Below are 25,536 nucleotides of genomic sequence, written 5' to 3'. Positions count from 1 at the left end.
ACATTAAAAAAAATGCATAAAAAAAAATCTGGGAAACTTCACGAGTGGCTATAAAAAATAGTTTTCGCAACACAATTAAAAAAATGTTTTTTTTTATGCGGTGAATAGGGACCGCATAAAAAAAGTCTCACGTAGAAAATAACTCGAAACCGTACGAAATAACTAGGAATTGCTTTTTTAACTCCTTGGGCCTTTTTCTGCATCACCTAATGGGGAAAAAAATCCTCTAAGAATTTTAATTTTTATATTAATTAATTATTTCCACTTAAATACCAATCTAACATTAAAAAGTTAAAAATAATGTTAAATAATGATTTTATTTGATAAATATAGCTGCAGGAAGTGTTATTTCATTTAACAAGGCGTGAAATTTCACACCCGCAGTTTAAAGCTGGAGGGGAGCTAACTTACTGCATCTGTTCAAATATAACATAATATTTATGGTTTTTATGCTATTAAAATAAGAGGGGACCGAAATAAAGGTATGAGAAAAAAATTTTACTGAATAAAAAATGAAAAAACCTGCTGATGTCATAGAAAACAACCAATAGAGTTTTTAAAAATTTTACAGGAGTCAATTATGTTCCAATTTGATTGAAATTTTCATATACCGCACAAAACAAATCGCACAAATAAAAATCGCACAGAAAAAGACTGCACAAAAACAGGTTTGACTGTATTTTTTTATTTAAAAAATGGTCTTAAAACGAAGACTTCTCACATTAATTTTATCAATTATAGCTGGACTTGGCAATAAATAAAAAAAAATGTTAATGGTTGAAGAGAGTAGTGGTAGGGGAGGTGGGTTAAGTAGTTTTAGCGTTAGGAGGAAGGTCGCATGATCGTGTAGAAACAGGTTAAAAGTTGATAGTGAGTAATAATATTGGTGAGGTTGAGCATGTTTTGACATGTTATCTGGAATACTAGGAATAAATATAAACAACCTGCTGTTGGATTAGATTATGTTTCAACAAGCTAAATAAGTTCAGTATCTCGCTGGCCATCTAATGCCACACTCAGTTTATATCCAGCATTCAAACACAGTAGTGTTTGTATTTTTATTTCTGGATTATGGCTTGCAGAGGTTGTGCCCAAATGGACATATGGACATAAATATTTGAAAATAATTTATAAATAAATATAATAAATTGAAAAATACCAAGAATAAAGTAAAGTGAAAATTTTAGTTTTTTAAAAAAATATCATTGTTACCAACAAGATTGAAAACACCGACCTTTTGATTATGAAACCGGCACGCTCCACAGAGTTACTAGCCACACTATGAATGATAAAAATTCTAAAGGTTTTAAATTATTGTGTAATTTTCAACTTTAATTTTTTTGTTTAATTTTTAGTAGTGCACCTTACTGCTTGGCACATGTCAGTCATTGGGGGTGCACTATATCCTCACTGAGTTTGATCAAAATTAATGATCCTGTCATCATGCCCTTTCCTTGTAAGACTTAAAGCTATTAATATATGACTGAAGTTAAAGTGAATTTTTGGAATTAATTTTTTTTGTAAAAGTCCCTTCCTAATTATCTTATTTAGAATGTTTAAGAACTAAACTTGAAAGCTTTCCAGTAAATGATTTTTACTGAAGAAGTATTAAAGAAAATTGACTGTACTGTATCAAATGAATTTAATTATGAATTAAACATTTAAAATCTTTTTGAATGCTAATTTATTTATTTATATTGGGTTAAAATTAAACATAATTCTATATAATTGTTTTTGTTTTTCAGTATTCTACTGAGGAAAAAACTCAGTTCTATGATTTTGTGAAAAGAATAAGTTTTACTTCGTAATTCCATAATAATAATTTAAATTTTGATTTAAAACATGCAGTCTAAATACATTTATTTTTTGTTTGATACTCTCATTGAAAATTATTCTTATGCTTTATACTTTGTTGATGTTTTCATTTTCCATATGATTAACCTGTGATAAAGAGATGAGTCTGTTTAAATATAATAATACATCTAATGATCATTAATATTTTTAACAGGAAGGGACGACAGCTCTTATTCTTGCTTGTGCAAATAATCATTATGAATGTGCCAAAGTACTGTTGGAAGAAGGTGCAAATGTTGCTGCATGTAGAAAAGTAAGCTAAAAGTTATTTTATAAAGTTTACTACAGTACATGTGTACATTACATTAATAAATATAGAGTAATAACACACAATTTTAAGTTCCAGCAATATAATTTAATTTAAAATGCAAATTTTTTCATTCATTTTAAATGACCATTATTAGGTGTATGCATTTGTAGTACATTCATTCATTCATTCATTTTAAGTTTATTAGGTACCAATTTTAGTACATGTCCCGGTTCCGCTTTGGGCACTACCGGGAATAAAGACAGGTAAAATTACAGGTATGCTGATATATAAATTTTTACAGACATAAATGAAAGAATTGAGAGTGAATTAACAGTTAACCGCGCGACAAACTTTGCGCGTGTCGGCAAAACCGTAATAACAAATAGGAGTAAGGAACCCAGCTGGCTGTACGAGCATGCTTTCGCTCTTACAGTGCCAGCGCATGGGGACAGCACAAAAGGACAGAACACCCGTGGTACCCCTAGCGGAAAGTGAGGTTATGTGTGATTTGGCTAATCTTTCTAGCCAGGTTGTCGAAAGCCTGGAAAATTTCCCGTGTCCTCCAGAAGTCAGCCGGATCGCAGGGCCACCCCACACCCTGCTCCCGAAGTAAAAGTTGTAACTCAAGTCTATGCTGATCCAATATCATGCAGTCATTTAGGTAGTGTAGAGCACCATCCCCAACGTTGCAAGTCGGGCACAGTGGTGATGTGCCGTGGGCAAACCTGACCAGATAAGCAGCATACCTTCCGTGATTTGTGAATACTTGAGAATTATAGTAGTTGGGGGTGTACCAACTATTTTGCAGGAATGTCTCGAGGTTAGGAATAAAGGTGTGAGTTATATGATCTTCATGTTGGTCCCAGCTTTGCTGCCAGAGAGTAAGAGTCTCTTTACGCAGAAAGTTGCGGAGTGTGCGTTGACTCAGTTTGCAATACGAAATGGAGAGGGATTTGTCCGTGGCAGCCTCCTTGGCCAGAGTATCCGCTCTCTCATTTCCCCGCTCACCCTGGTGTGCTCTGATCCAGTTTATGTCAAAAGTGCAACTGGAAGCATGTAAATCCCTTCTGATTTTTTCTGCAGTTGGATGTTGGTTTCTGCTAGTTAAGAGGTTGAGGGCAGATAGTGAGTCGGTGAAGATAGAGACATGCATATTGTTATAATTAGTGCTGATATGCTCCACTGCTTTGCTGATAGCCCACATCTCTGCTTGAAAAATAGTGCACTTGCAGTGCAGACGGAACTTTTGGTGGTATACTTCATTATCTTCATCGTATACGACGTAGCTACTTCCCACGCCATTGTCATGACATGACCCATCTGTGTAAACTTTTAGGTCCGCACTAGAAGTACTGTCATGGGTGACCAGATAGGATTCAAAAGGTGGAAGGGTATTGCCGAAAGGTGATGGCCATTCAATATCTTTGTTGTCTATGTTTTCGGTTTCAGTCTGTATATTACCTCCCCACTTCAATTTACAGTAACGTTGCTTCTGAGTAATAACAAGATCGATAGGCGGTTTTTTGCACAGAACCTGTAGACAGATGTTGCTGGTCGTGCGGTAAGCCCTTGAGATCAACAGAAGAGCACGTCTCTGTGAGGAGTATAGTTTACGTCTGGGGTGAACCTTGGTGACAGCCCACCCCCACGTGCCGCACGCATAGGTTGTAATTGGTACATAAATGCCATCATAAATAACCGACATGGCCTTGGAATTGAGGCCCCAGTTCCGTTTGGCGACTTGAGCAAATGCCTGACATATAAGTCCTGTTTTCCCAGTAATATATTCTATATGGCTATCCCAAGCTAGCCTAAAGTCAATAATAGCACCTAGATATTTTAGAGTGCGTTCCACCTTGATGGTGCTGCCGTTCATTTTCAAGTGGGGCGGTCTCCGGTAGAGGTTACTCTTTTTAGGCCTGTTAAACACAATGGCTTTCGTTTTCTGTGTGTTGAATTTAAGCTTGTGCTTCTCGCCCCACTCATAGATGCTCTGAAGCATTCTGTTTCCCTTATCCTCCAAGACTGCTCTCGATCTACCCTCTAATATCAAGAACACATCGTCTGCGTACGCAATACTATGCGTTTGACCAAAGTTATTTTCCAAGAATGCATTGAACATAACATTCCACAGGAGTGGCCCGCACACTGACCCCTGTGGGCACCCTTTGGTTATGCTCTTTGAAACAGCTTGTGGCCCACACTGGTATATGGCCTCTCTTTCCTTAAAGTAGTTAATGATGAGACTCAGCAGGTTCTTCGGACAGTCAATTTGGCGAAGCTGGTGTGTCACTAGGGGCCACCAGGCACTATCAAAAGCTTTTGATATGTCCAGGCTGACCCCTAGGACATACTTGCTGTCTTGTAAAAGATGCTGAATTTTGTTAATGGCATTTTCTATGGCATCTTCTGCCGATTTTTGCGGTCTAAATCCGTATTGCGAGTCGTTTAACTTTTTGTGATATTCTATGTGCCAGTTAAGGCGCTTGGTGATTAATTTTTCGAGGATTTTCCCCATAATCGGCAGTAGTGAGATTGGTCTAGTGTCGGTTAATGATCCAGGCTTCGGGACTGGAATTACCCGTGCCCTCTTCCATGCTCTCGGAAATGTGCCATGTTTGAGGCAGGTATTATAAAGATTTTTTAGATGGTGTGGGATGGTGTTCCACAATTCGATTACGATTTCAGAGGTTATATCATCAATACCCGGCGCTTTGCGCCGTCCGAGAGTGGTAATTGCCCAGTGAATTTCCTCTACAGTAAACAATGGTGTATCTTCAGTATCATTTAATTTATTTAAGTCAGAACGGAGATGCCGCTGCCAATCAGTGTCAGTCAAGGGGTCATCATCCGGACAGTAAGAGTGGAGTTGCAAAGTCATTGCTTGTAACAGTGATGGGAGCTGTCTACCTTCTTGCAGATCCGTCAGGATCTTTGTTCTCCGCAGTTTGTTGGAGCACATTTTGGTAAGGTAGCCCCATGGATTGCTCGAGGTTCTTGTGCAGAAGTCCCGCCAGCTGCGAAGTTTTTCAGCCTTAATGGTCTTCTTGTAGATACGCTGACAGGCGAGGTAGGCCTCCTTGTGCTGTGCCCTGGTATTATTATTACTTTTCTGGAAGATGTTCCTTAGTTGTCTAGTCTTTCGGCGCAATTCACCGATTTCCCTAGTCCACCAGGGGACACTTCTTTTACTAATCGACCCTTTTGGAATGTATTTTTCGCAGGCCGTTGTAATTATTTCAATGTTGTGGTCAATTTGTTTAGTTGCTGAGCACTGATTGTCGTCGTAATCTTGTATTAAGTTCTCTTCCAAGTAGGTTTTCATCTGTGTCCAGTCAGCCTTTGCGACTATATATCTGTTTTTAGATTTCCAAACATCATTGTTCCTGTTTCCTTCTAAGTCAAACGAGACGTAAGCGTGATCACTAAGTGAATCCTCCTCCAGCACTCTCCAATTTGTGGCTCTAGTATATAACCCCGAGCTGCAGATTGCCAGGTCAATCCAAGAGTCTCCCCTGCTGGAGCAGAAAGTAGGGGGAGAGAGCGGGTTATTTAAAACGAGGAGGTCATTTTGGTGAAAGAATTCCTCAAGTGTTCTTCCTCTGCTATCTAAGCGATCCCCTCCCCAAGCAGGGGAATGGGCGTTAAAGTCGCCTGCCAGCACGATGTAGGCGTCATGAAACAAGTCTATTATGTGTTGGAGTTTCTCCAAAAAGCCAGCGTCATCTGTTTCCCCTGGGAAATACACGTTCAGGATGACGATCCTTTCATCATTGACTGAGAGTTCTGTGACGATGACATATTCATCACTGAGTTTAGTATGATGCATGATTGGAAGATTAGTGTTGGGCACCAAAGTGACCGCCCACGGGTACTGGTTAGTGCCCTGCAGGATTGGGCAGTTAGTAGGTAAACACGCAGGAACATTAGCCCGACAATACGGTTCCTGCATCAACACCAAGTCATATTTTTGTAATTGTTTTCTAATCAGAGAGGTGGCCGAAATGCTCCTCTGGGTATTGCTTTGCAGAATCCTAATCTTGCTTTCAAAGTTCAAGGCCATATTCAGTTCGAGATAGGAGGTTATTTTTAATACGTTGGAAGATCGGGCATTTGGTATTTCGGGCGTTATGGTTGCTATCTTTGATTTTTGCAGCTTTGCAGTTGCAACAAATAGGCTCTTCCTTCTTTTTGGGGCATTCCCGGAACAGGTGATCCCCTCTGCATTGGCTGCAAATAGTTGTGGATTGGGCACACTCCTTTGTTGTGTGTCCATACTGGCAGCATCTAAAGCACTGCAGGACCGGACAAAAGTCCGCAATCCTGCAGCGTGACCAGTTTAGATTCACTTTTCCCAGGTCTATCAGTGTTTTCCTAACGGAAGGGGAAACTTCTGCTGTCCAGTTTTTGAAGGTAGAGTCTTTCTTACCCATGTGAAATTTGATTTTTAATTGCCTTTCAAACTCTTCTTGGGTATACTTTTCCTGTAGAATCTGATTTTGGGCATATATTTGGTACGGGAGACTCTCCCTGTCAATATCCTTGTGTATCGAGAATAAAACCACGTGTGGCCACCTCCTTTTTGGAGCATGTGCTGTTAATTCGGGGATATTAGCCTCAATACATTTTTCTAAGATGGCGGCATCTCCCTTGCCGCTCAACTCCACTGCCACACCACCACCTCCTATCCTACGTACTCTTTCCACTCCAATATTTAGATCTGAAGGCCTTATCTTATCCTGCATAATCCTGCGGGTTGAGTCACTATTACAGTCATCCTTATTTTTACTGTAGACCAGCAGAACTTCGCGTGGGGCATTGGGTTTTGGAGCTACTTGGCATTCCCTAGTCTTTCCCCCCGTTCTAACAACGGAGCTGTAAAGAGGAGCAGGAGGTGTTCGCTGTAGTACTTTGTCTTCTAAGTTACCTAACTTATGAATTATATTGGAGACTGCTGCAGTGATATTCTCACTATTCTTTCCCATCGTATCTGCAAGGTCTTGCCTAAGCTCCTTTTCTATTTCCTTGGTGATTATCTGATCTTGTACCGTCTTTTTAACATCCCAAATTTCTTCCTTAATTTCCCTTAGAGATTCTGAGTTTCTATTTTCAAATGCCCGAAATGTGCTTACAATATCCTCTATTGACATCCTTGGAGACTGGTCTTCGTCAGACTTTTGAGTGGGCAAGATGTCCAGTATCGTTGTTTCTGCTAGGTTAATCACCCTAGTGAGCTGCTTTATAATGAGCGCTTTATTTGCCCTTGTGGACAGCTTACCTTCCTTATTAACATTAATGTATTGTTTGGTTTCTTCCACAATCTTACGAGACTCCTCCAAGAATTTTTCCAGTACCACTCCTTTGTATTCTTCCATGGTCGAGGGTGCAGACAGTTGCTTTGTTGCCATTACACAATAAAACTATATCACCGTTGCCAGAACAACAAGAGAACAAACGTTTATAGTGAATAAACCGATAACTAAGTGTATAAACCCCAGTGTGTATGTTGAGTACCTATAGCCCCAAAGCTGAAGATGGTATTGAACAGAGGTAGCCTTGTACCAACGACTCTGCACCCCCAGGACAGTGCCTGACAATGCAGAGAGAAAAGAAAGATAGAAACTTAAAACTAATTAAAAACTAGTTACAATAAATTAAACAGATGGCAAAGCATAAGTCAATAACATACAGTCTTGTCCTAGAGTAGTTTCAAAACGTTTTACAATCAGAGTACTTTCAAGAGCGATGACGTCAGCTTCAACGTCAGTCCAGAGACCGTTGGCAACGACTTCAACGGTTCAGTGGAGATATCTCTTCAATTTTAAACATGCCGCCATTTAAATTCAAATTAAGCTAGGGGCGTGAGAATTTGACACTGCGACGATGAAAGGGTCCTCTATCCATCGATGTACCCAAATTTCCCGATTGAAGTCGCAAAAGCCCTATGCGGGCCGTTGAGTGCTGCACACAAGAAGTACCACCGTAAAAGAACGGGTGAACCAAAAGTGACCAAATTTGGGAGATTCACTCACTTATTGATGGTCGAGCGTCCGCCGTACACACTTCCGGAAAAACGATCAGGAGAGTTCCGGAAAATCGGTTCGAAGTTGCGTTGACTTTACATTCCCGTATTTCCGAAAATTCTAGGTCCACCCTGCCAAAATTAGTGTCAGCAGGATCCTCTCTGATAGTTCTTACCAAACAAACACAAAATACCAGAACAAAAACAAGATATCCCAGCGAAAACGCGATAGACTTAGGAGCTCGATTTTCACACACTATCTTCCATCGGCGCCACCCATATCGAATCGCATTTGTAGTACATTATATTCCAGTTGTTGTTTTATTGTACAAAATTTTAATTACTGTTTTTCAATAATATTGAAAATTAGCTAATTTTTCAGAATTGGCTGTAGAAAATTACTTTAAATTTTTATACTATTACTTATATTCCATGATGACTTTCATAATAAAAGTAGTCGGCGTGTGCCTGAATAGTCAGAATTATCCTGTGCATTTAATGGGTAATCTAACCATTTACTATTGTGAAAACATTGTATATATCAGTCTTCTGAAGAGTTACATTTAACTCTTTAATCTCTGAAAACTTTTTCTTTCTATGTACCTGAGATGAAATTGTTTTTACCCTATTTGTTTTTAGGCTATTTGGAGAATTTGTTTAACAAAAGCAGTCAAACAATTTTCCCTTCAGTTGATTTGTCTGAAACAGATTATGGTAGTTTTGGCTGTTGTCATGTTTAAAGAGCTGACATCATCGAAAGCCAGAAGAAAGAATAATAGAAATATACAACATAAAAAAAATTCTAGAATTATATATGTTTTATTTTGTATAATAACATATGTATCAGATCAAATATCAATAACTAAAAACAAAATGTAAATCGTTACACAATGCTGTCATGATGAGGATGATGATATGATAGTACTACACAGTATGGATTTGGTTGTTGCCAGATTTAGAGTTTTAATACCAAGATGATGTGATCTAAGGGTTGCAGTTATTCTTACATAATGTTTTTGCAAGAGTATTACAGAATATCTAAGCTTTTCACATAAAATTTTTGAATGGTAGATGTTTTGTGCAGGTTGCTCTTCTGATGTCTAACAGCTGTATGCAGTTTGAAGCCACACTATGAGTACTGTTGATAAATATAAAATATTATTACTAATCTCATTACAGATAAAATTTAATTATTATTGTTATATTTGCAGACTGGAACAACAGCATTATTTTTTGCTGCCCAAGGAGGTTATTTGGATATTGTACAATTACTTCTTAAATACAAAGCACCAGTTGACACTCCAAGCATGGTGTATTTACATGTTAATTTATATCAATAGATTTATTAAGATTTTATCATTAACAAATTATATAATAAATTAGGATGGTGGAACACCTTTACTTGTTGCCTGTCAGTGTAATCAATTAGATATTGTACAAGAATTATATAATCATGGAGCAAATATTAACATACAGATGTCGGTAAGTTGAATTTAATTATTTCAATAAGATTTATTATTTATAGTTATTATTGAATTTTACAATATATATATATAAAAGGTTGATTGAAGAAGATAATGATAACTATTACTTTTAGTACAGCAATTCTGTATCATATAAAAGATTTTTATCTTTTAAATCTTTTAGTAACAAACTTTTTTAACGATGATTACTTAAAGAAATAGAAATATTTTGAGAATATCTATGTATACAGTTATAATTATTTTTCTCGTAAATTTCTGATAATTTATTACTTTGTTCCACTTTTTTTTATTAAAAAGAGGGTATTTTTAATTTAATATGATAATAGTAATGACAGTGATGAAAAATGACAGAGTTGTAATTACAGATAAATCAATCTGTACCATCATGATATGCCAGATACCATATTCATTGTCAAACAAAATACATAATATTATATATTTTTTAGACTGATTCATTTTAAACACACACAATATACAAAATAAGTTGTACTCACAATAAAACTGTAAAATCACTAAATACATAAAACTTGCCAAGAAGTACCTGTAAAAAATGAGTTATGTACTTTACTAGCAGGTGGGCCCAGCGTTGCTCGGGCAAAATTAACAATAGTGAAGATTAAGATTATTACGTTATAGTCAACCTTACCCGTTTTCACAGAATGCAAAAATCGGGTTTCCCTGTTTCTAGACTAATTAGAGAATTTTTAGATGGGTCTAAAAATATGTTCGATTTCCTGCAAAAACGAAAAAAACCTGAATCTGCATCTTGCACGTCGCTTTCTCTTAACAATTCCATTGTTACTTAACACTTCCATTGTTGATGGAAGTGTTAAGCCTTAATTCCTGTCCCTCTCCCCGTGGGGAGGAATTTCGAAAAATCCGTTCTTAGTGTGCATTCTTGTGATGTACCCTGTGTACCAAATTTCAACTTTCAACTCCTAACCGTTTGGGCTCTGCGCTGATTATTATTATTATCAACTTGTCTCGATTATATATGTAGATTATGCTTTATTATTCTCTCTCACAAATTTCAAACTACAAAGATCAGTGTTTCTCAACCTTTTTAAGCCCAAGGACCAGTAGAATGCCTGAAAAAATTCTATGAATCATTAATATATGTAGGCCTGTTTTTTTTTTTTTAAACTTATGCAGGTATTACCAACATTTGGGACATACTGTGCCATTTGTAATAAATATAAAAGCATGTTTTAAATACATATGGAAATATAATTAATGAACCAAAGAGTTTTAAAATAGCGGCATTTAGAACACTTGTTCAACGTGCTTACATGCACTGTTCTAGAAAAGAGGATACATGGCAAGAAATTGAATCTATTAAAAAACAGCAACAAAACATGGCTTCGTTAGAACTTTAAAAAACGTCAGATAAAGAAGCAGAACAACAAAAACCTGACTGCAAATATGTAACAATTGAATTTGACCTCAAATTACACAAAGTTTATTCTAGCATAGTGAAAGATATACAGATACATATAACATTTAAAAGAAACACAACAATATTCAGGTTATTAACCAATGGAAAAGATCAAATGAATGAGAAAAAAGCCCCTGGAGTGTATGCCGTACTTCTAGAAGATTCTAGATTCAGCAGACACCTAACCTATATAGACTCAACTAACAGATTGATTGAGGCCAGAATAAAGGAATATAAATGCCATCCTTAAAGGCAATTATGACACTGCCTTAGCTCAATACTCAAGCAAGCCTGAGGTGCTCCCATGTTGGGAAGATGCAAAATTATTAAATATGTTTGATGTACAAAAATTAAGAATAAGTGAAACCATCAACATCTATAAAGCAGCAAGCCAAGGGCTTTGCATTAACAACAGAGAAAGCATCAGCATATTGCAAGCTTGGCAAATGTTTTTATCTAAATGTGCTTAAATCAATAAAATAACCTCCATATGCTTAAGCACATGGAGGTTATTTTATTATATTATTATTATTGGTTATTTTATATTTTCAAAAAATAATTTTATTTAAATTTATAAATCTCAAGTTACAACATAAGAAATTTAAATAACCTCAAAGAAACTTTGAATTGTTCCATTTTGGAACACACCATCATTCCTTCCAATTAGAACAGCTTCTAACCTGAAGAAGGCCTGTAAATCAAGCTGAAAATGTTTGTTAGAACTATAAAGAAGTGCTGGAAATGCATGAAAGGATGTGTTTTTATATATAATTTACAAAAATTTCAGCTTATGGTATAAGATTTAATTTACAGAATAAAGAACTTTCATAATAGAAATTGCATAAAGAAGAAAAGTTACTGAAAATCAGTGGTATACAAAACTATCCTGAATCATCTGTGCCTTTACAAACTTTTTAATAAGTAGCAATCTACAGTATGTGTAACGAAAAAAAGAGTTGTTCTGAACAAAAAGTTGTCTCAGGAAAGATATTGAGACATTTGAACATTAGAAGCAAAGCCACTGAAATCTTTCTGTACTTCAAAGTACTACAAAGTACTTAGAAGTGAATCCAATAAACATTTAAAGAAACTGGATAAATCTTATAGTTCTCTTTACATAAATATGAAAAGAAATAGATTTTGACTTTATAAAGAAAGGATTGTGCATGAAGTTTTTATTTACTTATTTAGAGTTTACAATATTATTCCTCAAGTCCATACTTATTATTGTTCAAGATTTGTGTTTTCTGTAGCTTATGTCAGGGCAATAAGCATGGCCAGCTCACAACGTCAAGTCTGATTGACAGTATTATTAGACTTCTCACTGCTTGCAGGCTCTTTCGTTTCATCCTCTGATTACATAATTTTTATATTTGAAAAGTTTGAAATTATTTCTTTCAAATTTAGTTTACAATATTAAAAAAGTTTAATTTCAAATAATTAAAAAAATCCATTTTCTTGTAGGATAAAGCAACTCCACTGTTTGTTGCTGCTCAAAATGGTCATCTTAAAATTGTCTCTTTTCTACTGGGTTTGAGTGCTGACGTTAATGCGAGACGAACAGTAAGTTTTGTTTTTATTATTTAAAATTTTCATAGATTTAGATAATTTTACAATTAATTTTCTTTTCTCTAGTTTAATCTGCTTCTAACTGTATTTTTATGCAAAAACATTCTTGAAGTATTGCTGTATTTATCTTAATTTCTGGTCTGCTTTAATAGTTTTTCTTTTAATATTTCATTAAAAAATTTTAAAAAACAATTACAAACTTCAGTAACTTTTTTATTTAGGTAGTATCAATTGTCTTATAGTCAGGAAAATCATAAACATAATTTGCACATTAAAAGTAAAGTAGACAAGTTCTTAAAAATAATTTATTAGCAATAAAACAAATACTTAAATAAATATAAAATAACCTTCTAGTGAATATTACATATCAATTATGAGCAGTTGTTTTGAATTAATTTCTTTTTCTTTTTAATATAAATGTGAGAATCTGGAGCTGATAAACTTATTTTAACATTTTTTTGTTAAATTTTATTAAATAAGTAGTTAAAGTTTACTTGTTTTGTAAAGAAATTGATTAAAAGAGAACTTTCTTTCTATTTGAAAAAGATAACAAAAGATAACATCATTTCCCTTGAATTTGATAGTAAAGCATGGGATTTCACATGTCCTATTACAAAAACTGCCTGGCTTTTGTTACTTGTCGGAAGTGTGGAGAACTTTTTGACTAATTTAACTGGAGGAGATTTTTGCTTAAAAGGAGGGGCTACTGCCAAAACAATGTTCTCACTGATTCATCTCCAGCTCTCTCCTTAGTGTTCTTGACCTTTCATGAGGCAAAATAGGGTCTTTGTCCAGTTTTTCTTATCCTGAGGCTCTCAGTCTTTACTCAGTATTCCTTGACCACCCAAGAGGCAAGTTAACTTTCTGCATCAGTGTTCTTGACCTTATGCAAGGCAAGTTTAGACTCCCAATATCTCATTTTCATAATCCTCCATATCCTCTTCATATATCAGCTCATCTCATATATTCTCTCACATGTAATGAAGAATTAATATCAGGAAAGGTAATATGATTTTGTAAAAACTCTCTCTCTCTCTCTCTCTCTATTCATAGAAAGTTTAAGGACCAGATTAGTGGATTGATTTTTCAAACTCTATAAGTAAAGATTTGTAACACATTTTGATTATAATATCCTAACTGTTTTATGATCTTTCAATTTTGTTTTTCCATTTTAATTGTATATATATTTTTTCTCGTATCTTAAATAAATATTTAGTTAATCAATTTATTTGAATGACTGTCATTTGCCTAACTTCATCGGTTTATCCATGTCCCCTCCTTAAATTCCAGAAGTTTAATCATAGTTTCACTTGCATCTTAGTCTGTGTAATCAACTAAGTGGTGTCAGGAGTCCCAATTCCCAGAGATATAGATGATCTTACGGCATATAAATAGTCATCACAAATATATGATGGGATCAACCAGAGCCCTGGAAATTCACATAACTATGTATAAATTCAACAAAAGTAACATTTGAACTTGGAATCATATTGAAAAAAATGAGAAAAAATGCTTAATTCTGGAAATGAGGTTATTTTTCAAAATTTAATTTCGTTCCCAGAATTAAGCACTTTTCCTGAACATTATGTATGTCAGTGTGAACAGATATGACACTGATTTTAAACTAATAAGTGCTTACAGACAGAAAACAAAAACAAAGATTAATTTGCAATGAAATAAATATTCAAGTGCTGTGAATTATTTATTTTAAGTGAAAATAAAATTGGTCAGTATTAATATTGGGATTATTGTGTTGTAAGGTATTAATGATAATTTTACCTGATAATGACTTAAAAATACATTTATAATTACACAGTATACATTATTTAAAGACAATTTTCGTTTTAAATATACGTGGGCAAGGTGAAAAGTTCTCGGCCTAGTAGTGAAAAAATGAGTTTTTTATTTTAAAAATGAATTTATTTCTCAATGTAGTCTCCCTTTAGTTCAATACACTTTGTCCAACGTTTCTCCAATAACAGGATTCCATCCCTGAAGTGCGATTCTGGAAGGTCTTCAAAATATCCATTTACCGCCGCTATCACCTTTTCACTTGACCTAAAATGTTTTCTCGCCAAAAATTTCTTAAGATTTGGGAATATATGAAAGTCAGAGTGAGCCAAATCTGGTGAATAGGGAGGATGTTCCAACAGTTCATGTCAAATCCCTCAATTTTCCCTTGCCAAAGCACCTTTGTGAGCAGGTGCATTGTCTTGGTGAAAGATTTTTTTTCTTTTGCAAACCAGGCCTTTTCTCTCTAATTTTTTCATCTAGCTGGTCATCTAACCCCATTAATTGTTTGACCTTTGACAGGTAGTCAATTAAAAGAATCCCTTTGGAGTCCCAAAAAACACTAGCCATAACTTTTCCAGCCGATGCAATTGTCTTTGCTTTCTTCGGTGCAGAGCCACTGGCTTCTACCCACTGCTTAACCTGCTGTTTTGACTCAGGGGTAGAGTGGTGAACCCATGTTTTATCCATCATAACAAATCTGTGCAGAAAATCAGTTGGATCCTTCTTAAAATGGTGCAAACATTGCTGAGAAAGTCAATTCCTCATTTGTTTGTGATCAGCATTTAACAAATGCAGCACTCATCTTGCACAAAGCTTTCTCATACTGAGTTCTTTCATGTAAAATGTGCCATCCCCTTTTTTCTGAGATGCCTACAGCCTTAGCTATCTCATACACCTTTAATCGTCGATCATCTAGAACCATATTGTGTATCTTCTTGATATTTTCTTCGGTAGTTGCAGTTTTTGGCAGTCCTTCATGTGGATCATCTTTAATCAATGTATGACCATGTTTAAACTCCGCTGCCCATTTTTTTGCTGTTGATAACGAAGGTGCAGACTCTTTATACACTTTTACCAACTTTGGATGAATTTCTGTTGGTGATACACGATCCAAAACGAAGAATTTTATGACGGAACAGTATTCAAGTTTATTCATTTTGTCAAAAACACACACAATGCTTACTTTAAACAGCCGTATAAAACAAACTATTTGTCTGATCAAATTCACATTTGGTATTTACTTTTATAACAAGTCTGGCAACATAACAAAACAGTTCTTTCATTTGTAATAGTGCCTTCTATGGGTTAGGCCGAGAACTTTTCACCTTGCCCTTGTATTAATAAGAATTTACAAATTATTTAAATTTATTTGGATTCTGTTATTTATATTTTATGGTCAAATGAAATAAATTAAATTTTAATATATTTTATAGAATGGTTCATGATGATATGCAAATATTGAAAAAAAAATATTTCATTTTTAAATAATTGGAAAAATAAATGTTTATATTTGAACTTTGAAAAGTATCTGCAACAATAATTCATATATATTGAGAGATTCCTGCAAATCAATAATAAGTGATTGTATGATTATTAAGAGAGAGAGGATATCAGAAAGTACTCAGCAAAACACTTTTTTGAAATAAATATTTTCTTGGCAAGGATAAGGTGTTAGTTGTACGTTTTATGTTTAAGAATGTTTATGTTCTTAAATTGAGACTTTTCTTTCATAAAATACAAAAACATATTTTTGTTCCGAAGACAAACAATATAGATTCCAGTTAGTGTTTTCTTTACAAGATAAAAAAGTATAAACCATGACAAAGTAGACCTGGAATATTTAATGAATCTAGTTCAAAAAAATTGAAAAACTTTTAATGTAGTTTCTGCTTATATTTTTGTGAAATTGTTTTGAATTTTGTAATAGTAGAATTGTTCAATTAATTATATAATTGTAATACATGTAATAGATAGCTCATTTTTGGCATATTTATAATTCATCATAATTACAAAATTTAATATTTACTTTATCTTATATAGAAATTTTTTAATTTTAGGATGGAGCAACACCACTATGGATCGCTTGTCAAATGGGTCATACAGCTGTCGTACGAGAATTATTAGAAAAAGATGCTGAAGTAGATGCTACTAGATTAGTAAATAACTTTTTCCCTAGTTTTAATTAATATATATTTCTTTCATGTTTTGTTGTTCAGAGATTTAAATTAAGTTGATATTTTTAATTTAATTAGGATGGTGCAACTCCTTTATTTAAGGCAGCTCATAAAGGATATTCTGAAATTGTTGAGCTTCTTATAAAAAGAGGAGCTTTTCTTGGACTTTTAAAAGTATGTATATGTAATTATACTAGAGTAATATGAAAATGCTAATATGCTTTTATATTTTTAAAAATCAAATTCACTAAAAACATATATAGTGGTATCTACCTCGTACTTCGAATGACTCTAACTTCAAATGCTAAATTTGACAAAAATTCACTTTGGCTTGCAAACTGCTGCATTTATACTTAGGTTATAATATATTTATAAATATTACATTTAGTTTTATTTAAATATCATTCAAAATTTTAAAAAATATCAATATAATTTGATGTTATACTACATCGGAGAATTAAAAAAATCTAGACCAACTTATGTTTAAATAAAAGACATAAAATAGAATTTTTAGTTTTATGAATATTGTGAACAAATACTATAAGAATAAAATAGTTCAATGAAATAAAAAAGTAAATAATTTTATGTGCAAACTGAAGTTTAGAGAAATATAAATTTATATATGACTATAACTTTTATCAATTTTTTTCTGTTACATAGGAAATTAGTATCATGTCATAACAACTATTATGCATATTTTAAATATAGCAAATCATTACTTTAATTGTGTGATATAGTAGACCCGCAGTAATCCGGCCCCTGTCTAATCCGACATGCCTATAACATTTTGCATGCACCATAAAATTATTTGTTTATCCATTTTCAAATTAAGATCATACATAGTATGTACTGTACCTTGGAAATATTTACATATATTGTATGTAATTGATTGACATCAATATGTTTAGTTATTATTTTTTTGCAAGTGCTTTAGCGTTAATGACGTTAATTTTATAATAAACCCTATGCTATCTATTGTGTTGTTTAATTCACTAAGTCCCATATCATATATTATGTAGTACATATAGATTTGATCTTACCATTTTTATAAGTATGTAATTTGTCGGATTACAAGGTACTTCTTTTCAAAAAGTTTCGGACTACAAGTGATCGGTGGCAGTACTCTATAGTCCGACAAATTCGATCATCCAACACCGCCTTGCAAAACGTTTGTTGGATTACCACAGGTCTACTGTATTTAGTGACAAATGTATCATATCTCTAAAAGAAAAAAGTTATTTTGACTAATCTGTATGGATTACTTTAGTTTTTCTTAGTATAATTGTACTTGTCTATTTTGACATAGTAATTTAATAAAAAATAATAATAATTCGACATAAATATTTCAGAATGGAGAAAGTGCTCTTCATACAGCTGCTCTTTTTGATCATTTGCCTATTGTGAAAATTTTAATAGCAGCAGGAGCTGATCCAGAATTAAAAAATCAAGTAAGATCTTAAGTTATAAATGTACAGAAAGTAAATTATTTTTTGTAATACAATCAAACCTCGTGTTTCAAATGCCTTGCTTTTTGAACAGTTTGGTTTACGAACAAAGTTTTGAACATCATATTAGCTCTGATTGTCTTATGATAGTGCGGTTGCTGAACAAGCTACTCAGCAAGAGCTGGTGACAGATTAGAGACACACACAGTCAACTCCATATATTTTCTTGTGTTAAAGAAAGTTGACAGCCTGATCAATCAACGATGGGACTACCAGATTGTTAGGGGTTGTATGTAAGTGATGTCCACACTGGAAGGGAGGAAGGGGTTTATGACAAGTCAGACAAAGGGGAGGAGAGATGTTGAACTTTAATGGATGTCATTTATTTCATAAACTTTTATATAGTTTATGCATTTAATTATTCATAAAGTGATAAGGCGATTGAGTTTTGTTCAACATCCAGAAACGGGAGGGGTTATGGAAACTTGGACAAACTGGGACAATGGGAATAGGGGGAGTAAAAATTTCAATAAAAATGCATATGTAATTTATGAACAGCCCATATAGTAATGCTGAGATTGCCTTGTCATTAGATGTCACAACACAAACCATCAATGATGATATTCAAATTAAATTTCAATGTGCACGTGGGTAAGATACTACTAATGTTTTTTGATACGCATTGCAGTTGAATTTAAAACAAATTAATTAATAAAAACTTTGTTAATTGACATTCACATCATATAAATGACATCCATGAATCTGCGTTTAAAGGTGTTTAACTCAAATTAAATAACAAAAATTTATTATTATATATTATAATACTAATATTTAATTTAGTATTTATTAATACTAGGTAGCAAGTTAATTAAATCTAAAAATAGTAAAATAATAATTAAAACATTAGTTTTTACACTGAAACTTTAATTTTAGTTTAAAATAAAATCAAAATTAATTAATTAATTAAAATTTAAATTTAAATCAAGGCAATAGAAGCAATATTTTGGAAAGTGTGGATAAAGTATTTGTTGTTGGTCTTGATTGATTTGGTCATATTTCTTCCAGATAGAGTTGAGTCTCTATTTATAGCACTTCTTTGTAAAGTGATGGTTTTGGTTTGGGTTTTGGTTGGTGGTGAAGGAACATATTGCTTCTAATATAATTTATATATGAAATGGTTGTAGATATAGATGATAATATATTATATATAATATTATATTGCATTTGTAGGCATTTTTATGCATGAAAAATGGCTAAAAAGGTTTTAAAAAGGGGGGGCTTTTTTGGGGGGGAGTCAGGAACAGAATTATCCATTTTATATTGTTTCTTATGAGAAAATATTTTGGTTTGAGAACAAATCGGTTTTTGAACAACTTTTATGAATTTAGTTTGAAACTTGAGGTTTGATGTAGTTGCTTTTAGTCATTCACATGGATTTATTAGATTGTTTGAGTAATATAATTCCAATGAATATGCAAACTGTGTTCAATGGAATTATATGTTATGACAACATTCCAAAAAACATCAAATATGGTTTTGAATACTATTTTTACTTTTTAAAATAAGGTTGGTGCAGGTAATTGTGCCATGCTACTTGGTGCTATTTAAGTTTATCTCAATTAGTATATGAAATTGTTGACAGATTGCATATGCTGTACTTTAAGGCATAGCTACTGAGTTATTATCCATAAGAATGAACTATCTACCTTAAAGTGTTTAGTTTTATAGTCATTGTCATTTTGTTTCATTAAAAGTTCTTCTACTGTAATTTGTAGGTCTGCTTAATTGCATGTTGTATAGAATTCTTTTAAAGGTAAAAATTTTTGTATGTAGTCATTTTGAAGTAAATGTACTTTAAGAATATAATATCAGTTTTTTTCAATAAATATTCCAATAGAACAGAAAAATAGGTTATTTGTGAAGTATGAAATGCTGGCAATTATTCCACTTGTACAAATGTATTTGTTTTGTAATTTATTTTAATGTTGGTTCAACATTGGTTGATTGCATAGGATTGATGGCAGAAAATTAAGTATTTTTCTGTTTTGTACCATCATAAATTTGGAAAAACTCTTTAGTATGTTTTATTTTAAAAATTTTAAGTGATCTTGTTTGGTACGTCTCAAAAATTAATTCAAACTAAAAATTTGAGTGATTTATTTAATTATAGTGCTTGGTAAATGTGCCATATTGCTGATTTTTTGAAAAATAAGTGCTGTGGGGTTGGAAAGAAGGATAAAATGTTCAAATATTTTTTTTTATTGTTAATAAAACATACCTCTTGATAGTACCTATATTCAATTTTTTCCCTCACCCTCACAAAAGTACAAAAATTGAGAAAACTTAAGTCGATATAATTACCTTCACTTACCTTATGCAAATGGAATTATTGTATCAATGTGCCTGATAGTATAAATTGTTTTGTATAACGTTACAAACAGACCAAAATTTTGTAGAAAATATCATTTATTTTAACAAAGGTTTCAATGTTTAACTGAATTTGGAAAGCATTTTAGAATACAACATTATACTTTTGAATATTCTGATAAAGATGTGTAAACATTTAATAATATGTAATGGATAATACAGGGCTATTCAAAATGATTGTTGGGGTTTTAATAAACTACCACACATAACACACTTGAGATAGGAATACATACTTTTATTTACTTTTTATTTGTTAAAGAAATTCAAAGTTGTTTAAGTCTATTACAAATGATCAATGTAAATGCCTTTTCTCTCTAAAGACAGCTAAACAATAATCCACTTCATCCCACATATGGTCAAGCATGTCTACCATGATACTTCCAATTCCAATTGTGATCTGCTTCTGCAGTTCCAAGATACTCATGGAGAAGGGACAAAAACTTGACACTTCATGTAACCCCAAAGGAAATAATCATCTGTAGTCAGGTCAGGAGACTGAGGTAGCAAGGGCGGGAACTTATGATTATCTTGTGTCCCATGTCCAATTCATTGCTGCAGCAAATACTGGTTTAAAAAGTTCTTGACATGACAGTGAAAATGAAGTGGGACTCCATCCTATTGCAGTATGAAATTGTTACTGTCCTCATACAATTGGGGTAGTAGCCATTTAGCAGTCATGTCCAGATATGTCATTCCTCTTACAGTGTTTCTGGTGAAGAAGGAGCAGTACATCTTTATTTTGGAAACTGCACAAAAGACATTCACTTTGGGGAGTCATGGTCATGTTCAATGTAATCACAGGGATTTTTTGCCCCCCAAATTTGAACATTGTGCCTATTTACTTCACCTGAGAAATGAAAGATTGTTTCATCAGAAAGATCAATCTGTCAAAAAAGACATTTTCATTTATCAAAGCTTACAGTTCAATGCAAAAATTCTCTCTTTGGCAGTGATCATCAGGTCTTAAAGCTTGCAGCAGCTTAGGGTACTAAGCCTTCATTCTCAGTAGTTTCTGTAACATGCCACACTATCAGTTGTGATATATGTAGATTTCTGCTGGATTTCACACTTCTTTTTCTAGGGCTTCATGTGAAGATCTTTTTTATCTGTTCCACTTTCATTTTTGACATGGGGGATGGTCATTGCTTCTTCCTTTCCACAGGCAATTATTCTACTGAAATCAGGCATACAACCTGTAAATGGAATTGTTTGAAGGTGGGATTCTTCCAAAATTCAGTGCTGGGCAACTGTAATGGACTCACGTTGATGAAAATCAACCTACAAAATGCCTTCTCTCTCCCATTTTCTGCCATTTTGCAAAAGCTGCCACTTGATGGTATAATATGTGTAATGTACTGGATCACATGTGATATGAAATGAAACTTTGAGAGATTGTATCCAATCATGGGGCTAAACTTATCATATGTTTATTGCACTGTTCCACAATATGTCACAGAAACCCTACAATCATTTGAATAGCCCATTATTACTGTTCTGCACTTCTTAAAATTAATCTAATACATAAAAAAAAGCATAAGAGCTTTCTGTATTGTAGAAAATTAGAATAAGTTAGTAAAAATATCTAATTTTAAGATTATTACAATTATAGGATGGACTTACACCTTTAGAATTAGCTCAAGAGGCAGGAAATGTTGTAGTAATGGAGTTTCTACAAAAAATTATATCATCTAGAAAAATTCCGGATCATATACGTGCCTCGTGATAATACCAAAATCACTGTATTTGTAAAGTGTAATAAATTTTCTTTAATTTTTCTACATGTATATTTTAATTTAAATGTGTCAGGAATTTACATAATTGTTTTGTTACTTTACTATCAAAATCTTCTATCGATTGAAAAAATTCCATATTTAAATTATTATAAATTTATCTGTCTTATTTTTTTTTATATATTATTTTTTTCAATGATATTGATTTTTAAAATAAAATAAAAATTATAACTTGTATCCTCATTAAGTCAACAAAACATTTTACTTTATTTCTAAATCTAATGGGGAAACAATTATAATTTTTATTTTATTTTATGAACACACAATTAATATTATCCATTACTTATATTTATTTTTATACAATCATCACTGTAAAAATTATGTGTAATGTGTAATAATTTAAATATTTATCAGAAAAGTTTTATTATGTAAAATTGTTTTCTGAAAAATATAGGATTTTCTCATTAGGTCAATAGTTAGATAGCTACCATTACCAGAAATGATAATTGTATGTCATTTATGGCAATGACAAACTTGGTTTTAGTCTACATTTCATATTAATCTCTTAAAATTGCATTTTCTTCTATTAAATATATGGTTGTGATTGACACTATCATTTCGTTCGTGATTTGATTTGTATTAATGTAATAATTTATACAGTTTGTGATAATTTTTTCCATAGAATGTCTCGTTAAAAACCTAACGGTTATTAATTGAAATTTTGAAATCAAAACTTTTAGAATAAACTATCGATATTTAATTGAAAAGCTAGCATAATCAAATCTGTTGTAATAAAAGTGTTGTACTTCAAAAAAATTTCAGCTGGTTTATGGCTTAAAGCTTAAAACCAAGATTAAAAATTAAAAACTAAAAATATTCATTTCATTTTACCCCTTTTATCCACTTTAATCAGAGACAAAAAAACACCAAGGAAAAACTCAGGAAAAATTTATTTATTTTTATTAAACAATGCATTTTAGTTTTACAAATTATACAGGTATACCTCGCCTTACATCGGTAATTCGTTCCAGGAGAGGCGACGTAAATCGAAAAACGACGTAAGTCGAATTTACTTGTGTAGTTACGACGTAAGTCGAAACTACGGTGGAAAACACCAATAATGAGCACTCAAAGACCGCTAAATAAGACGACGACACAGAAACACAGATGTTTTCGTGTTTCGTTCTCTAGGATTTATGACGATTATATTAACATTTACTGTAAATGTACATATTTTAATATGATTTTATGTGCTTTTAACGCTTTTCTAGTCATTTTATGACTTCAATATCTGTGGCGGATGGATGTAAAGTCGAATAAAATTACTTAAACTTGATATTTATTTTTCCATGTACTTTTTTGACAAACGACGTATAATCGAGAATGACATAACTCGAGGCATACCTGTAAATAATACAAATACAATATAAAAAAATACAAACAGTAACAAAATGCAAATAAAAACAAACTTGATCAGCCTTATCCACTTGTAAAGTTAAATTATTCTTTTTTAAAAAAGTCCTTACTAAATTACATTTTTTATAATATTATATTCCTATTTTATCATAAATTATCATCTCACTTTTAATATTTTTTTCCTAGTTTTTCTAAATCTTTTATTTGATACTGTACTTTATATTCCTCTATTCCTCTTGCTTCATTTTAACTTGTGTAACATCTTTATTAATTTCTGATATGATATTAACAGCTTTATCCTTGAGTGGCATATTATATTCTAGTCCTAATTGTAAGGTTTTGATGTTGGTATTTTTAAATTTGTCTTATTAATACTTTGCCAGTTCCTTTTTTCTGCTTAGCATTGGATATCCAAAAAGATGGAACTTCATTTCCTACCTCTTTTTATATATTGCCAGTTGATTACTTGTATTGGTTGCTTATTTTTTGTAATCTATTTATTTGCTTCCTCAATAAAATGGTTGTTTGGTCTTAAACTCTATTGTGGATTTGATTATTTGCCTTTCTTTTTCCTCGACATTGTAGAATAGCTGAAATACATATAGTTTTAGCATTTTTGTTGTAAACTCTTCTCTAAGAAAACATTTAAAATATTGTATATCTATTTTTAATAGATTGATTAAAGCAGATAAAGAGGCAAAAACGAATAGAATATTTTTTAGTTTTTAACATTAAGCTTTGTTTTGAGCTATAAGCAATAAATAATGTTATATCTGCACCATTATATTTTATGAATTGGCTGATTCTGAGATTTAGTTTTGATAATAGTTTAATAAGAATTTGGCACGCGGAATCTAATCTCCAGCCTTTCATTAGATTTGATGTCAAATATATAGTCTACCAAAATTATAATCATATTTAAAATTATTATACAGTATAATAATTGTTCCCTTTCACATTACTTAATGTATATTTCATTTCCAAGGTTATTAAGCACCCATTCTTGGTAATTTTAAACAGATATTATAGTAAGATTTCACATTTTCCACTAGAAATGAAAATGTGTGGTTAATTATTATGGAAATTTTGGAAATTTACAAAAAAAAATATTTAAAATTTTACTATTGTATGTGTTTAAATTAGTCAGATACAGTTAAAGTTTTTTAATTGTATTTACCAAAATTATTAAATACTGCACAGAAAATATATTTTGAACATTGTTATAAAACTAATTAAATTCATTATTGTGTTATTATAATGCTCACATCAAATTACGGAACAGATCTTACGGTTAAATGTGATATTTTGATTTTTAATAATATTTGTAACTTTATCCTTGTCTCTCTGAAGTTTACACGAAATGTTAACAATCATATTCGAGTGACAAATTTTAATAAAAAGTTTTTTGTGCCGATTTGTCAAGTTTTCAATGGCAATAAAATACTTTTCGGTAGATTATGACGACTTAACTGTACGTTAATAATGTGAATTAAACAATAATAATGTAAATTTATACACTTTTTCAACTTAATAATAATAAATTCATTCAGAATAAAGTTTTTTTTATCACCATTCACATTAAGAAGATAGTGTTTTTTGGATGGAAACTGATGCTACTTTATATGAAATAAATTTATAGTAAAATGTATAGAGTGCAAGTACTTGTATGTTTATATTTTACAAGTTGAATTGATTGTATGAACTGAAATATGTTAAATTATAGAAAATAAAAATTAAATTATATAAACAAAACTATGGACAAAAATTTTCAAATTTAAATAAAAATACTTAATATTTGAAATAGATTTATTTTTAATTGAGAAATATTTGTAATCTTTATTTTAAATGAAATAAAATAATGTAAATCAGTATACAATATAAGATACAGCCAAAAATAAACCAAAATTTTGACACGAGTGTTTTAAATAACACACAA

The 25,536-nt window shown here is 32.2% G+C and overlaps 1 protein-coding gene across 2 annotated transcripts in view; it reads left to right on the top strand.

Annotated features, from left to right (window-relative positions):
- Positions 1-22,232, top strand: part of LOC136980165 (ankyrin repeat domain-containing protein 29-like) — a 34,874-nt gene extending 12,642 nt beyond the window's left edge. For both annotated transcript variants that reach the window (XM_067276212.1, XM_067276211.1), the window contains 8 exons: positions 2,009-2,107; positions 9,338-9,436; positions 9,510-9,608; positions 12,510-12,608; positions 16,466-16,564; positions 16,661-16,756; positions 17,932-18,030; positions 22,064-22,232. In XM_067276212.1, the coding sequence (XP_067132313.1) occupies positions 2,009-2,107; positions 9,338-9,436; positions 9,510-9,608; positions 12,510-12,608; positions 16,466-16,564; positions 16,661-16,756; positions 17,932-18,030; positions 22,064-22,177 (804 nt within the window). In that variant the 3' untranslated portion in view covers positions 22,178-22,232. The remainder of the gene's footprint in view (positions 1-2,008; positions 2,108-9,337; positions 9,437-9,509; positions 9,609-12,509; positions 12,609-16,465; positions 16,565-16,660; positions 16,757-17,931; positions 18,031-22,063) is intronic.
- Positions 22,233-25,536: the final 3,304 nt, after the last annotated feature.

Source organism: Centruroides vittatus, unplaced genomic scaffold, assembly GCF_030686945.1.
Source record: "Centruroides vittatus isolate TY-2023 unplaced genomic scaffold, ASM3068694v2 contig_680, whole genome shotgun sequence".
Classification (NCBI taxonomy): domain Eukaryota; kingdom Metazoa; phylum Arthropoda; class Arachnida; order Scorpiones; family Buthidae; genus Centruroides; species Centruroides vittatus.
This window is presented reverse-complemented; position numbering and strand designations above follow the sequence as displayed.